Raw genomic sequence first — 12,910 nt, forward strand, 5'->3', positions numbered from 1 at the left:
GATCAAAATTATTTATGTATAATTTGATAACTGAATGTAAGAGGTAATAAAGTATATGGGCCTTATGGAATCTTACAGCTCTGAATTTGAATCTTGACTCCGCCTCTTACAAGCTTTATGATTTAGGACATTACCTCTGAACGCAATTATTTGTAATATCGACTTCTGTGAAAATAAAATGACAATAAATTTTAAAATGAGTGGAAAAAATGGAAAAATCAGGAATTTGTATATGGTTCTATTTTGTAAAAATAAAACAAACTATGTAGATGTGGCAACATACATTAAGATTTCCTGAGATTTGTTTAGTTGAGTCCTTAGGTTTTTATTTTTGCTGAGTAAAAGAATGCAAAAATGAGCAGAACTTGGAGGTGGGTGTTGGAATAGAGAAACTGCTGGAAAGGGCTGGAAGAGAACTTGGAAGGAAAGTAGAGGTAGGGAATGAGTAAGCTCTGCTGAGTGAGTGAGTAGTCTGAAGTGACTTTCATTCTTATCCTGCTGTTGTGAAGAAGGAGGCTTGTAGCCTACAATTTCTTCTTTCCAGGATCTGCTGGAAAAGTCCATTATTCCTCTAGGAGAGGGTTAAATTTATTAATATTTTTCTTAAAATATTTCTTGGAGTTGCTACAGTGTTGGGGGACAGCACAGAAATCCTCACATAATTACTGACAGTAAACATTAGGTCTTTTTAATGGTAAAATTTTAAATGATTCATTCCTATTCAATCTTAACCTGGATGCAACAACTCTGTTCTGAACACAGTGCTTTCAAGTGGTTTTGTGCAGATTTTGTGATGTTGTGAAAGTCGTAGTATTCAGAACTCAGCTAATTCAATTAAACAAACCTGGGGAATGACTTTTTTGTAAAATCAGACAAATAGTATAGTTGTCATTTCAAATTCGTCGATTCCTCACTATATTTGGTATGTGACATTGTTCAGGTACCTATTTTGTAGTACTTTATCCTTTTGTCAGCCTACCAACAGGATATCTTAACATTTTAATAAAACATCTCTTCTTTGGGTCAAGAAACAATCAGTTATTATGGCTTTATTGCAATAATTTATAATTAGGGAAAAATCAACCAAGAAGAAATCTTTCAAAGTTATAAAATGTTCTTAGACAAACTATTTTTCATATGTGGGTCCAGCAAGCCTCAAAGGGCGTTTAAGCCTTGATGTAAAAGCCATACATGACCATGTATTGGGAAATATTCTATTCTTCCTCTACAGTAATTTTTTTTTTTTTTTTTTTTTTTTAGAATCTAGGGTTCAGTTTATTTCATTCTCTTTTTAACATTCCTATAGATTGTAGAGTAAAGCAAGTAGTGGTATCTCCATTGTATAAAGTGGAAAGATGTCAAAACTGTTCTTCCCTTACAGGGCTAAGATTTAAAACAAAACAAAATGACAACAAAAACCAAAATCCTCCTTACTTTCAGAACAGTCCTTTTTCCAAAAGACCGTTATATATATTGTTTTAACAGCCTTTTTTGTTTATTTGTTTGTTTACCTGTTAATATTCCAGAAAGGAACCTTGACTGATAGTCAAGATGCCTTTTTCTTAGGTATATAGTAAAGGAGATAATGTCATATAAGCACTGCATTTAATTTTCAGCTTTTGTAAAATTTGAAAATTATTGCCCTGATGTTATTTGAGAATTTAGGTAATTAGTGAGTAATTTTTTAAAAATATTAATTGGCTGTAGAAAAGGAAGGTATGATTCATTCTTTATTAGCCATCTAATTGACAGTGCTATGAGGAAAAATATTTTAGATGAAGATTGTTTTAAAAGCTTTAAATATTAAGAATACCACAAAAAGGAAAAAGAAGAGAATCACTGATACTTTGGCTTATGTTATTTGAGATTAAGTTTTTAGTTTGTTCACCAGAAAGTCAGCATTCTCAAACTAAGTGTAACAAATCCTATATTTTCACCTTTGTTTAATCTATCTGCTTAAGATTTGTGCAAGTTTGCCTTTATTTGGGGAACACTTTAACTTATTACTGAAAACAAGTAAGCAACAAAATCAGAAGATTAAGTGGTCAGAAGATAAGGTACAGCATGGTGATTATAGTTAATAATACTATATTTTATATTTGAAAGTTGCTAGGAGAATAGATCTTAAAAATTCTCATCACAAGAAAAATTTGTGTGGTGATGGATGTTAACTATACTTACTGTGGTGGTCAGTTTGTAATATACACATGTATCAAATCATTAAATTGTATACCTGAAATAAGTATAAGTCAATTATATCTCAAGAAATTAAGATTTTGGCCTTATAGCTCTTTGCTTCTCTGAGATACTTGGATTGCAATTACTTTTGTTATTTTTCCCTCAGAGAATTTGAAATTCTGGGCTTGATTCCAAAATAGATAGGAATATTTTATTAGATTTATCCAGAAATTATGCAGAATTATGCAAAGCATCTTTTTGGAGTATGATGAATATTACAACTAGTCGCTCTTATATAGTTTGAAATTGGGAATTGACAACTATACAGTTTTAGGTTGTACTTGATATCTTACTTAATATTTAATGGTGTTAAGGCACAAGGTATCTTTTTAAATGGAAGATTAAATTACCCAGTGGATTTATGTTGCTTCTAAACTTCCACTTAAGAATAAGACCTAATGCTGTCAATATTAAAACTTAATAGTAATAAACTTCCATTCCTAAGAAAGAAAAACTAACTAGAAATATGTTTAAGGAATTTTAGAAATTACTTAAATATAAGATACTTTAACGGAGATATGTATCTGGGCGGCATAAGAACCAGAGTCTAGGACCCTAGGTGTGCTGGTCTCACACACCACTTTGAAAACTGAATGAGACTTTTGATACATTTAATCTGCTCATACTCCAGTGTGGCTGTTTATAAAAAAGAGGTATTAGCCCAGCTGGTGTGGCTCAGTGGTTGAGCATCAACCCATGTACCAAGAGGTCACCAGTTAGATTCCTGATGTGGGCCCAATCCCCAGTTGAGGGGAGGGGGCATGCAGAGGCAGCCAGTTGATGTTCTCTCTCATTGATGTTTCTCTCTCTTTTCCTCTCTCTAAAATCAATAAAGATAAAATTTTTAAAAATAGAAGTGTTAGAATAAAAAATAAAATAAAATAGAGGTATTAGCATTCTCCAAAGAAACAGAACGAAGAGGATGGATGGATGGATAGATGGATGGGGGGAGGAGGAGCAGGAATTGGCTCATTTGATTTTGAAAGCTGCGAAATCCCAAGCTTTACAGTCTTCAAGCTCTCTTCAGTGATTGGATGAGGCCCACTCATATTAAGAAAGACAGTCTGGCCCTGGCCGGTTTGGCTCAGTGGTTGGAGCGTCGGCCTGCGGTCCAGGGAGACCCGGGTTTGGTTCCTGCTGGGGGCACATGCCTCGGTTGCAGTTTGTCCCTGGCCCTGGTTGGGTCGTGTGGGTGGTGGCTACTCATTGTGTCCCTTTCGCATTGATGTTTCTCTCTCTCTCTCCCTCCCACTCTATCTGAACAAAATATGGGAGTGTCCTCGGGTGAGGTTTAAAAAAAGAAAGAAAGAAAGTCTGCTTTACTCAGTCTACCAGTTCTAATATTAATCTCATCTAGAAACACCTTCACAGACATACCCAGAATAATGTTTGATTGGTCATCTAGGCACCTCATGGCCCAGTCAAGTTGACACTTAAAATTAACCACATAGGCCTGGCCGGTGTGGCTCAGCAGTTGAGCATCAAACCATGCACCAAAAGGTTGCCAGTTCGATTCCCGGTCAGAGCACATGCCCCGGTTGTGGGCCTGATCCTCAATAGGGGGCATGCAGGAGGCGGCCAACCAGTGTTCTCTCTTATCAGTGTTTTCTATCTCTCCCTCCCTCTCCCTTCCTCTCTAAAATCAATAAAAGGAAAAAAAATTAACCATATGGGAACACCACATGTCTATATATAGCTTTCAAGATTTTTAGAAAACTTGTAACCTGTTTGTGACTGAGGTATACCAGTTAGGAAGCTCTGCATTAGATAATATGACTTATTTGCACAAGTGGGTAAAATGAAAATGGCTGCTTATATACTCTAGGGTTTTCTTCCTCCCACCTCAGACAGAAGATATGACAAAACTAAGAGTGAATATAAATTAATTCATGCATTATAGTTTGTTCCTCATTGATGAATTAAACAGTCAGGTATTTAATCATTTTTGCTTTCCAAGAAATCCTATCTGGTGTGAAAAAATAAAAATATATAAACCTTTAAGGTAATAAAGGACCCTGATAGGTAAACAAATATGTTTGAGGCGAGAAATGCTATAAAAGCCAATTTGGAGAGTATTATAGACAACGCCACATAAGACTTTTGTGAACCCCTTTCCCATAAAATATATTTTTATTTTTATTTTATAACAGTATAAAGATGAATATGTTAATATTAGATATTAAAACATTTTCATGAACCCTTAAAATTATTGTGGGCCCTGTGCCTACTGTGTAAGTTGGTCCTGGGCATAGTATAGTGCTAAAAACAAGGCTCTGGAGTCCCACTGCTAGATTCAGATTCATGTTTTAACACTAACTTGCATTATCCACTTCCCAGAACCTCAGATTTAAAGAATAATAAAAATACTTACTTCAGAGCTCTTATTGGCAGCTATCAACAAATCCTCAAACAACAAGTGCTGGCGAGGGTGTGGAGAAAAGGGGACTCTGGTACACTGCTGATGGGAATGCAGACTGGTGCAGCCACTATGGAAAACAATATGGTGCTTCCTCAAAAAATTAAAAATGGAATTGCCATTGGACCCAGTGATTCCATGTCTAGGAATATATCCTAGGAAGCCTGAAACACCAATCAAGAAGAATATATGCACCCCTATGTTCATAGCAGCACTATCTACAATAGTTCAGATCTGGAAACAACCCAAGTGTCCATCAGTAGATGAGTGGATAAAAAAGCTGCGGTACATATACACAATGGAATACTGTGCAGCTGTAAGAAAGAAAGATCTCTTACCTTTTGAGACAACATGGAGGGTCCTGGGAAGTATTATGCTGAGCGAAATAAGCCAGTCAGAGAAAGATAAGTCCACGTGATCTCACTTATTTATGGAACATCATAAACAAAATAAGCTGTCGATCAAAATAGATCTAGATTCATGGAAGTAGGAAACAGGCTGACAAACCTCAGAGGGATGAGGGGGGAGGGGGGAGAAGAGATAAACCAAAGAACTTACCTGCATATATGCACAACCAGTGGACACAGACATTAGGCTGGGGAAAGCAAGAGGAGGATGGGAGTGGGGAAGAGGGGTCAATGGGGGGGGGGGGGAATGGGGCCATCTGTAATACTTTCAACAATAAAAAAATAAAATGAAAATTAAAAAAAATTTTATTATGAAGATAAAATAAATGTGCATCTAAAGGTGCTTAGCACAGTGCCTTGCACATAATAAGAGCTCAATAAATGTTAAACTGTTACTGAAAAATCTCAGGAATGAAGTTCTTAGTAACTAGTCTTCAGAGGTGCAAGAAATAGTGTTGCCAACTGGATTTTTTGGTGAATATCAGAAAGTAATAGAAAAAAAACAGTGAGAATTTGTATGGGAATACCTGTACTTCTGGCTATAAATTCACCCCTCAAACTGTTTGGGGAGCAAAGTTGCTGCTTTGGGCTAGTTCTCATTCTCAGAATAGTTTTGCCAGGTAGGAACTCTTACAAGCATAAGCACTCTTCTGTGCAAGCAGCAAACGTCCTTGTTTGGCTTCCTAGCACTGGACATGAATAAAGAAAATCAAAAGGGAGTCTGGCACCTGCCTTGAAGAGCATTTGACTTTCAACTCTACATTTATTAGAGCCCCCAATTCTTAAAACGTTCAATGGCTAGATGTGCTGCTGTTTGCTAGGCTTGGAATTTGAGACATATGAATTAAAGGACATGATTGAGTTATAAAAACTGGTATTCAGCCAACCAGTCACCAGTTTCCTAATTCCAAATTTAAGTGAAAACTGATGATTCTTTTTCCTCTTTGATTTTGGTGTCATTTTAAAATTTTATTTAAAATTTAAGTAATTGATGTGAATATTATTTTATTTAGTTACTATTGTAACCTCAGCTAAAATTTATTATGCTACATGTGTGTACTTTTGTTACCCTCACATTAATGTAGAGCACAGCACTGACTTTTAAAAATTTTTAGTATGCTTTGTTGAAAACTATGAATTGTCTTGTTAAATGAAATAATTTGCTTTTTTAAGTGTATTTATCACCTGGCTAGCAATGTTTGAAAGACCGGGGGGAAAAAAGTAGGTGAAAGCATGATTTAATGAAAAGAAAGTAGGCTTTAGAGTCTGGCTCTGGATCAAATCCTTGCTGTGCACCATACCAGCATGAGACTGTTTAATTATCTTGATCTCCCTTAACTTTAGTTTCTTCATCTGTAACATGTAACATGGACACAATACTTGTCTTTCACAGTTTCTTTTAAAGGATTTAACAAGTAATATATGTAGAACATCAAGCATAGTACATTGCGTAAAAGCATTCATTCAGCTATTATTATTTATACATGTTATAATTATATGAATATAATCAATCTGTGTACAAAAATTATTTAGATGGCTTACAGTAAGATACACTTTTGTAAGTAGAACAGATATGCCACCTGCAGTCTTAAATAAAACTGAAGTGCTTTTTTAAAAAATCTGTTGTTCATTGATGTAGTTAATATTCCTGTACCAACTATGTATAGGAACCTAGGTACTAGAGATTTGAGATAAGGCATTGTTCTTGCCCTCAAAGCTCCTGTGATTTTTAGAAATTGAATTTAGAACTGCTTTGATAGCAACATAATAAACTGGCTAAGAGCACAGACTCTGAAGTTGTACTTTCTCAGTTAGGATTCAACTTTCAAAAAAAGAAAAGAAAAGAAAAAAGCCCTGGCCGGTTTGGCTCAGCAGTTGGAGTGTCGGCTGTGGACCAGAGAATCCTGGGTTCAGTTCCCGCTAGGAGCATGTACCAAAAAAAAAAAAAAAAAGTATTCAACTTTCTCATGTAATATTGTAAAACTCAGGTGACCATGGGCAAGTTAACTTCTTAATGCTCCATTTTCTCATCTAGAAAACAGGGGTAATAGTATTATTGTTACCTCCCTCATATTATTCTTTTGACACTTAAGCTAATATTTGTAAAGCATTTAGAATAGTGCCTGGCACATAGTAAGTACTATGTAAGCATTAAATAAAACCATAATGCACCATAACAGGCTTTTGTAGTTTCTGGTTGTGTTTCAGAAAACATCTTTCAGTCTTGCTGAATTTAGGCCCTTACTTTCCTGGACTGGGTTATACTGATATCTGCTTTACATGGTGTGCTGCCTTGTCTGCCTAGGGAAACTACAGCTAAAACCAGTCTTACTTTTTCACTAATTCCGAGTAATAAAATTTAATATTTTGGAATTTTACATCTAAGTCCACATGTACTGTAAGATGTTAATAAATATTACTGTTTAATTCGCATCTCCTTTTTTGAGTTCATCAGCTTCAAGGAGCCTAAAAATCAAGTAGTGCCCTAATTTAATCAAGACCAGGAGTAGACTTCCTATTATGTCTAGATATATTCTATAGAAACAAGAGTTCATATAATCAGGATAATATAATAAGGTTCTTTTTTATTCATACACATTAGAATAAATTCAAGTTGAAATAATATTTTACATAATTGAGACTGGTTTTGATGCGACATTGATTGCATTACCAATTTAATTTAAGGTTGTTACGTATATTAAACTATCCCTGGATAATATCGTTGAGGAAAAACTTGTATATATTTTAAAACACTTAAAATTATTTAATTTTTTTAAAATGATAAAGAACACAAACCTTTACCAATACAGGGGTGGGCAAAATTTACAGTTGTGAGTATGCAAAACCGTTTATTCTTGTATTACTATTTATTAATTATTGTATTATTTATTTGTTTTACAGCTGTAAGCCTACTTTTGCCCACCCTGTATAACAGTTTGGATCCCTTTTTATCTCATGTTCAAATTTTATGTTCAAAATAGCAATGATTTTTTTTTTAATTTGGGTTTGTTAATATGTAATATATATTTTATATATATTATATATAACAAATTTATTTGGAAAAATCTATTTCTTAAAAGAAACCTGTGTGCTTGGTCACAAGAGAAACTGTATTTGTGATAGGTTGCTTGATTTGTCTTCTGAGCATTACGTTAGTTATATTCTTATACCTTTTGTACTTAACCAAGTGACTTGGACTATGCTGCATCACACTTTCGAACTTTTCACTTTATTGTGCTTCTTGGGAAGTAAAGCACTTTTAAACACACCTAATGTGTGGTTTATATACTTTCTATTTCATGATGTGATCAAGATTTAAGTCATAAATGCCAACATGTCAACTAAAATGTTCACCAATTTCCAAAGTTTAATTTCCACAGGGAGTAGTAGTAACTGGTTCTATTTATATATGCAGCTCTTAAGATAGATCTTTTAAAATTAGATACTTTTTTCCAACTCAATAGGAGGATCTTGGGGAGAATGCAAAATATTTGGATTATTCAATTTCCTATTATAATATGGTGGAAATTGATAGATTGAGACAAGTTTTTTCATAATGATTTATAATGCTAAATAGTGATAAAGAGACATCCTTAATGATATTTGAACCTAGTTTTGACATTTTTATTCCCTGATAGGCCACTGTGTTTATGTATTGTCTATGTAGCAATGTAATAGTGATAAAAACTACCACTTCTTGAGCACACACTGGGTGCCAAGTATTTAATCCTCTAATTTGTCCTCTACCTTGAGAGGTAGGCCCTGATATCTCCAGGTTTATAAATCGAGAAACTGAGTCTCAGCCCCTTGAGTCCACAGTCCTTTATTAAAGTGTTATAATTACCTCAGCCATTTACTAACTGGAATTAAGTAATAGTAAGTAAAATTTGGCATTATTAATTACCATGAACAATACAGTACAGTAGTAAGAAACTTCTTCCAGAGGATGACTTTCTACTATCAAACTGGTCTTGTGGATAGTTGGAAATCAATATACATTTTTTATATATATTTTTTTAAATCTTTCCCCAAGGATACTTTTTCTATTTTTATCTTCAGATAGAGTGGAGGAGAAAGAAAGAGAGGGAGAGAGAAAGAAACATCAACGTGAGAGAGACGTCAATTGGTTGCCTCCCACACGACCCCGACCAGGGACTGAACCCGGACTCTTTGGTCCGCAGGCTGGTAGATCTACCACTGGAGCCAAACTGACCAGGACTCAAATCAATATACTTTTAAAAGTAATGTGTTAGAGAAAATTTAATTTTAATCAAAATCTTTGTTAATTCTGTTAGCTACTTTCTTGTTGAATTGTTGAGTTTCTTCTTCTGTTGGGCAGTGCTATTCAATTAGTGGACTCTGGTTAAGTTACTTGAATCTTTGTTACTTGTTTATTGCTCTACCTCAGTTGGGCAAACTGTGGCCTGAGAGACAAAGCTGCCCTGCACCTGTTTTAATACGTAAAGTTTCATTTGAATACACCCTCTCTTGTTTGTGTATGGATGGCCTGCAAAGCCAAAAATATTTACTATCTGACCCTATATTGAAAAAATTGCTTCATTCAACAATAGATTTGAAGCAATTTAATGTAATACCTAATCCTAAAGACATACATAATTCGTATTCTGTATGAGAAAAGATAGACAAAGAAGTAAAAAATTGAGGTGATTAGGTTAATGTAATGTTCTGTTTCCTCAAGAACATTTTGCTAATTTAAGAATTTGCTCATTGGTGTACCTAAGACTTGTTATGTGTAATATTGCCCAAATGATTGAATGTGTTTTGGGGTCATTTCTTTCCTCCTTTGATAAATGTTTTTTCTATCCCATTAAAAGGATAACAAAGAAGATACCAGAAAGATTCTGTTTAATTTACAGAGAAATAAAATTTGGTCTTATGTGAGTTTTTGTTTACCTTCCCCACCCAGGAGACACCAACACTTCTCATGTTTCCAATTAGATGGTTATCTGATCCCTTTAAAAGTAATGTCTGTCCATTCCCACTGTTGAAGCCTTAAGTGCTAGGTCCCCTTGACACACTCAAGTTTCACAAGCCTTGGGATCTTGAGTCTGCTCTTTGCTGGAGGTTTCGTAATTGATACTGAGAACTTTTCTCATATCACAGACATGAATATAACAAAGATTTTAAGAGTAACTTGCAGAGATAGCAGAAGAGTACCCTGAGACTATGCAGTGTTGAGTTTTTTGCTCTGATACTGTTTTCAAAAGAGAGATTTTAGTTTAGAAATGTTTGTGAAAATTTTTCCTTTTGGTTTTCCTGTTTACTGACTACACCAAGTAACAGAAATCAAGTGTTAATTTGTTTGTGTTACTTGGTAAGAAGTACCACCATGATGTGGCATTTTCTTGTACACTGGGTGTCATTTCAGAAATACATTTAATCTTCCAAAAAGCTTTAACTTATTAACAATTTGTATTCCTATTTGATGTTTAGTAGATTGCACTACTATTCAATTTTACATGTATCTGAAGTTGGAAAGTGGGAATGCTATAGGTGCACAAACTACTATGGTTGAATAAACATAGTAGTAACCAAAAATGTAACTTAATCCATTAAGTTTTAATTAATGAAAATACTCCAAATGCTAACATTCTTGGTGAAAATACTTGGGAATATACAGGTTTTACTTGGAGGAAAGGTATTGTTTTACTCCAAAATACATACATACATACCATAGAAAAGTAGAGAAATGAAATTTCTAGAAGATAACACAGATCATCAGAATAATAAATGAGCCATTGAATTTCTAAGTAAAAATTGAAACATTCTTTCCTACTTTGGTTAGTTCTGTTAGCAGCAGAGATGTTTCTGAAAGGCTTTCAGAATTAAAATTTATGCCAAGAAAAGGTTTGTTCAACTATAACAGCATACTTTTACAAGCATCCAATCTTATTGTTTCTAAATGTAGAGTATGTGAGTGGTAGTAAGAAACATCCCAGTGTAGTGTAAAGAATATGAATGCTATCTGGTATTTGTTTTTGTTTTTGGTTTGGACAAATTATTCAGACTTTGAAATTGCTTTATCACTTTACAATTGGGTAATAATTTCTTCTTTGTAGAATTTTCCGATGTTTCTAAAGTACCAGGTACTTTTCACCACTGTATCACCACAATTATTTAAAGTAATCCTTTAAAACAGCTGTTCTATGAGTAGTTGTGCTTCTTTCACTTGGTATTTTCTGTACCTGCCTGGTAGTTTCCCTCTCTGTCTTACAGTGATGGACGGAGGGTGTGTGTGTGTGTATAATGATAAAATTGCGACATTTTTATATCTGGAGAAATGACAATATACTTTTGGGGATATTTTGGTACAGACAGCTTTACTAAACCGCCTGGAGCGAATTTTTGAAGCATGTTTCCCTTCCATGTGTGTCCCTGATACTGAAGAGGAAGTTACTTCCCTAAAGCACTTGCTGGAAACAAGCACCTTGCCAATAAAAACAAGAGAGGCCTTAGCTGAAAGTGGGTGAGTAGTAGAGAGTTGTTAGATAGCATGTATATGTGTTAGTTTCAACTCTTCTAATTGATAAAGTTATCTTAAGGTTCTAAATGTATCTTAAGGTTGCATTAAGGTTCTAAAACATTATTGTGTTAAAGTTTAAAAAATCATATTGTGCTAAAATACATGATTTTTTTAAAAACCTCCCTAATTCTCCATTTTTGAGCTTTTTTCCTGATATTTCTAAATCAGTATTCTAATCACTCAATGTTACAGTCTGTCTTTTGACTTCATAGTATGATAGATGAGAATTTAGACCTTACATCTGCTATTCTCCTCCCTTTATCATTCCAATATACTTATAGTTTTCAGTTAAATTTTTATTTGGTATTTTCATTATTATAATCATGTTAATAATGTTTCTTGCTTAGCCACTATTCCCATTATAGTCCAACTTTTTCCTGGACTTAATAATTGGCTCTCTTTTTTTTCATTTCTAAGTCTTTCTCTACCAGCCAACAGCCTGTTAATACAATTTTACTTGTGATCAAACCTGTCAGGCAGCCATTCCATTTTTTTCCTGGGGTCCTCCATCTTCCTATTCCAGGTCTCTTACACACAGATTGTCTTGGAGATTTCCTTTCATTTAGATCCCATTTTGGTGACGCACATTCTCTAATACCCTCCTGAGGGAAAAAAAGTAACATAGGAAATAAAATCTTATGTTATTTGCTCTCACATTAAATTTACAATTTAGGATCTTTTATTGCCAGTGTTCTGAAATTTCACAGTGAAGTATGAGTCTTTTCATTCATTGGACTGAGCCCTGGGTAGGACCTTTCAATCTGGAGGCTTCTGCTCTTCAGTATGGGGCAATTTTTTACATTGACAGTTGCCTTCCCTCCATTGTCTCTGTTTTCTTTCTGGAACTCCTATTAATTATTATCTGTTAGAGGGTCTAGATTTATTTTTAAATTTTAATTTCAACGTTATTCTCATTCCTGGACTCTTTCACATTTCGTTACTCTCACCTCTGGAGGCACTCTGTCCCTCCACAGGCATTTCCTTCATCCCTCTCTGTGATCTTAGTGTTTGTGGCTCAGGGTCTTAAGTATCTTAATTTTGCTGGAGGTGGAGATTATTTTTGCTTCTTGATTTTTGTTTTGGGGTGATAATCTGAGAAGAGAAGGGGACAAAAAGGTTTATGTTTTGCTAGCTTAAAACTGTTTAGATGTTGTTTTTTCATTACTAGTTGTACAGATAGTTCATACTCTTAGACCCTGGAATCTCTTTCCAGGAGATTCATTCTAAGGAAATAACACAACTCAGCAACACACACCATAAAATACAAGATACTCTTTCCTTACTAACAATAAGAGCTGAACAGTA

General features: G+C 34.5%; 1 protein-coding gene across 6 annotated transcripts in view; it reads left to right on the forward strand.

Moving 5' to 3' along the window:
• The window catches only part of AFTPH (aftiphilin), a 72,704-nt gene that overhangs the window by 34,561 nt on the left and 25,233 nt on the right, over positions 1-12,910 (forward strand). For all 6 annotated transcript variants that reach the window (XM_036262401.1, XM_036262397.1, XM_036262398.1 and 3 more), the window contains exon 3: positions 11,397-11,548. In XM_036262401.1, coding sequence (XP_036118294.1) covers positions 11,397-11,548 — 152 coding nt within the window. The remainder of the gene's footprint in view (positions 1-11,396; positions 11,549-12,910) is intronic.

This window comes from Molossus molossus, unplaced genomic scaffold, assembly GCF_014108415.1.
Source record: "Molossus molossus isolate mMolMol1 unplaced genomic scaffold, mMolMol1.p scaffold_m16_p_15, whole genome shotgun sequence".
NCBI classification, from domain to species: domain Eukaryota; kingdom Metazoa; phylum Chordata; class Mammalia; order Chiroptera; family Molossidae; genus Molossus; species Molossus molossus.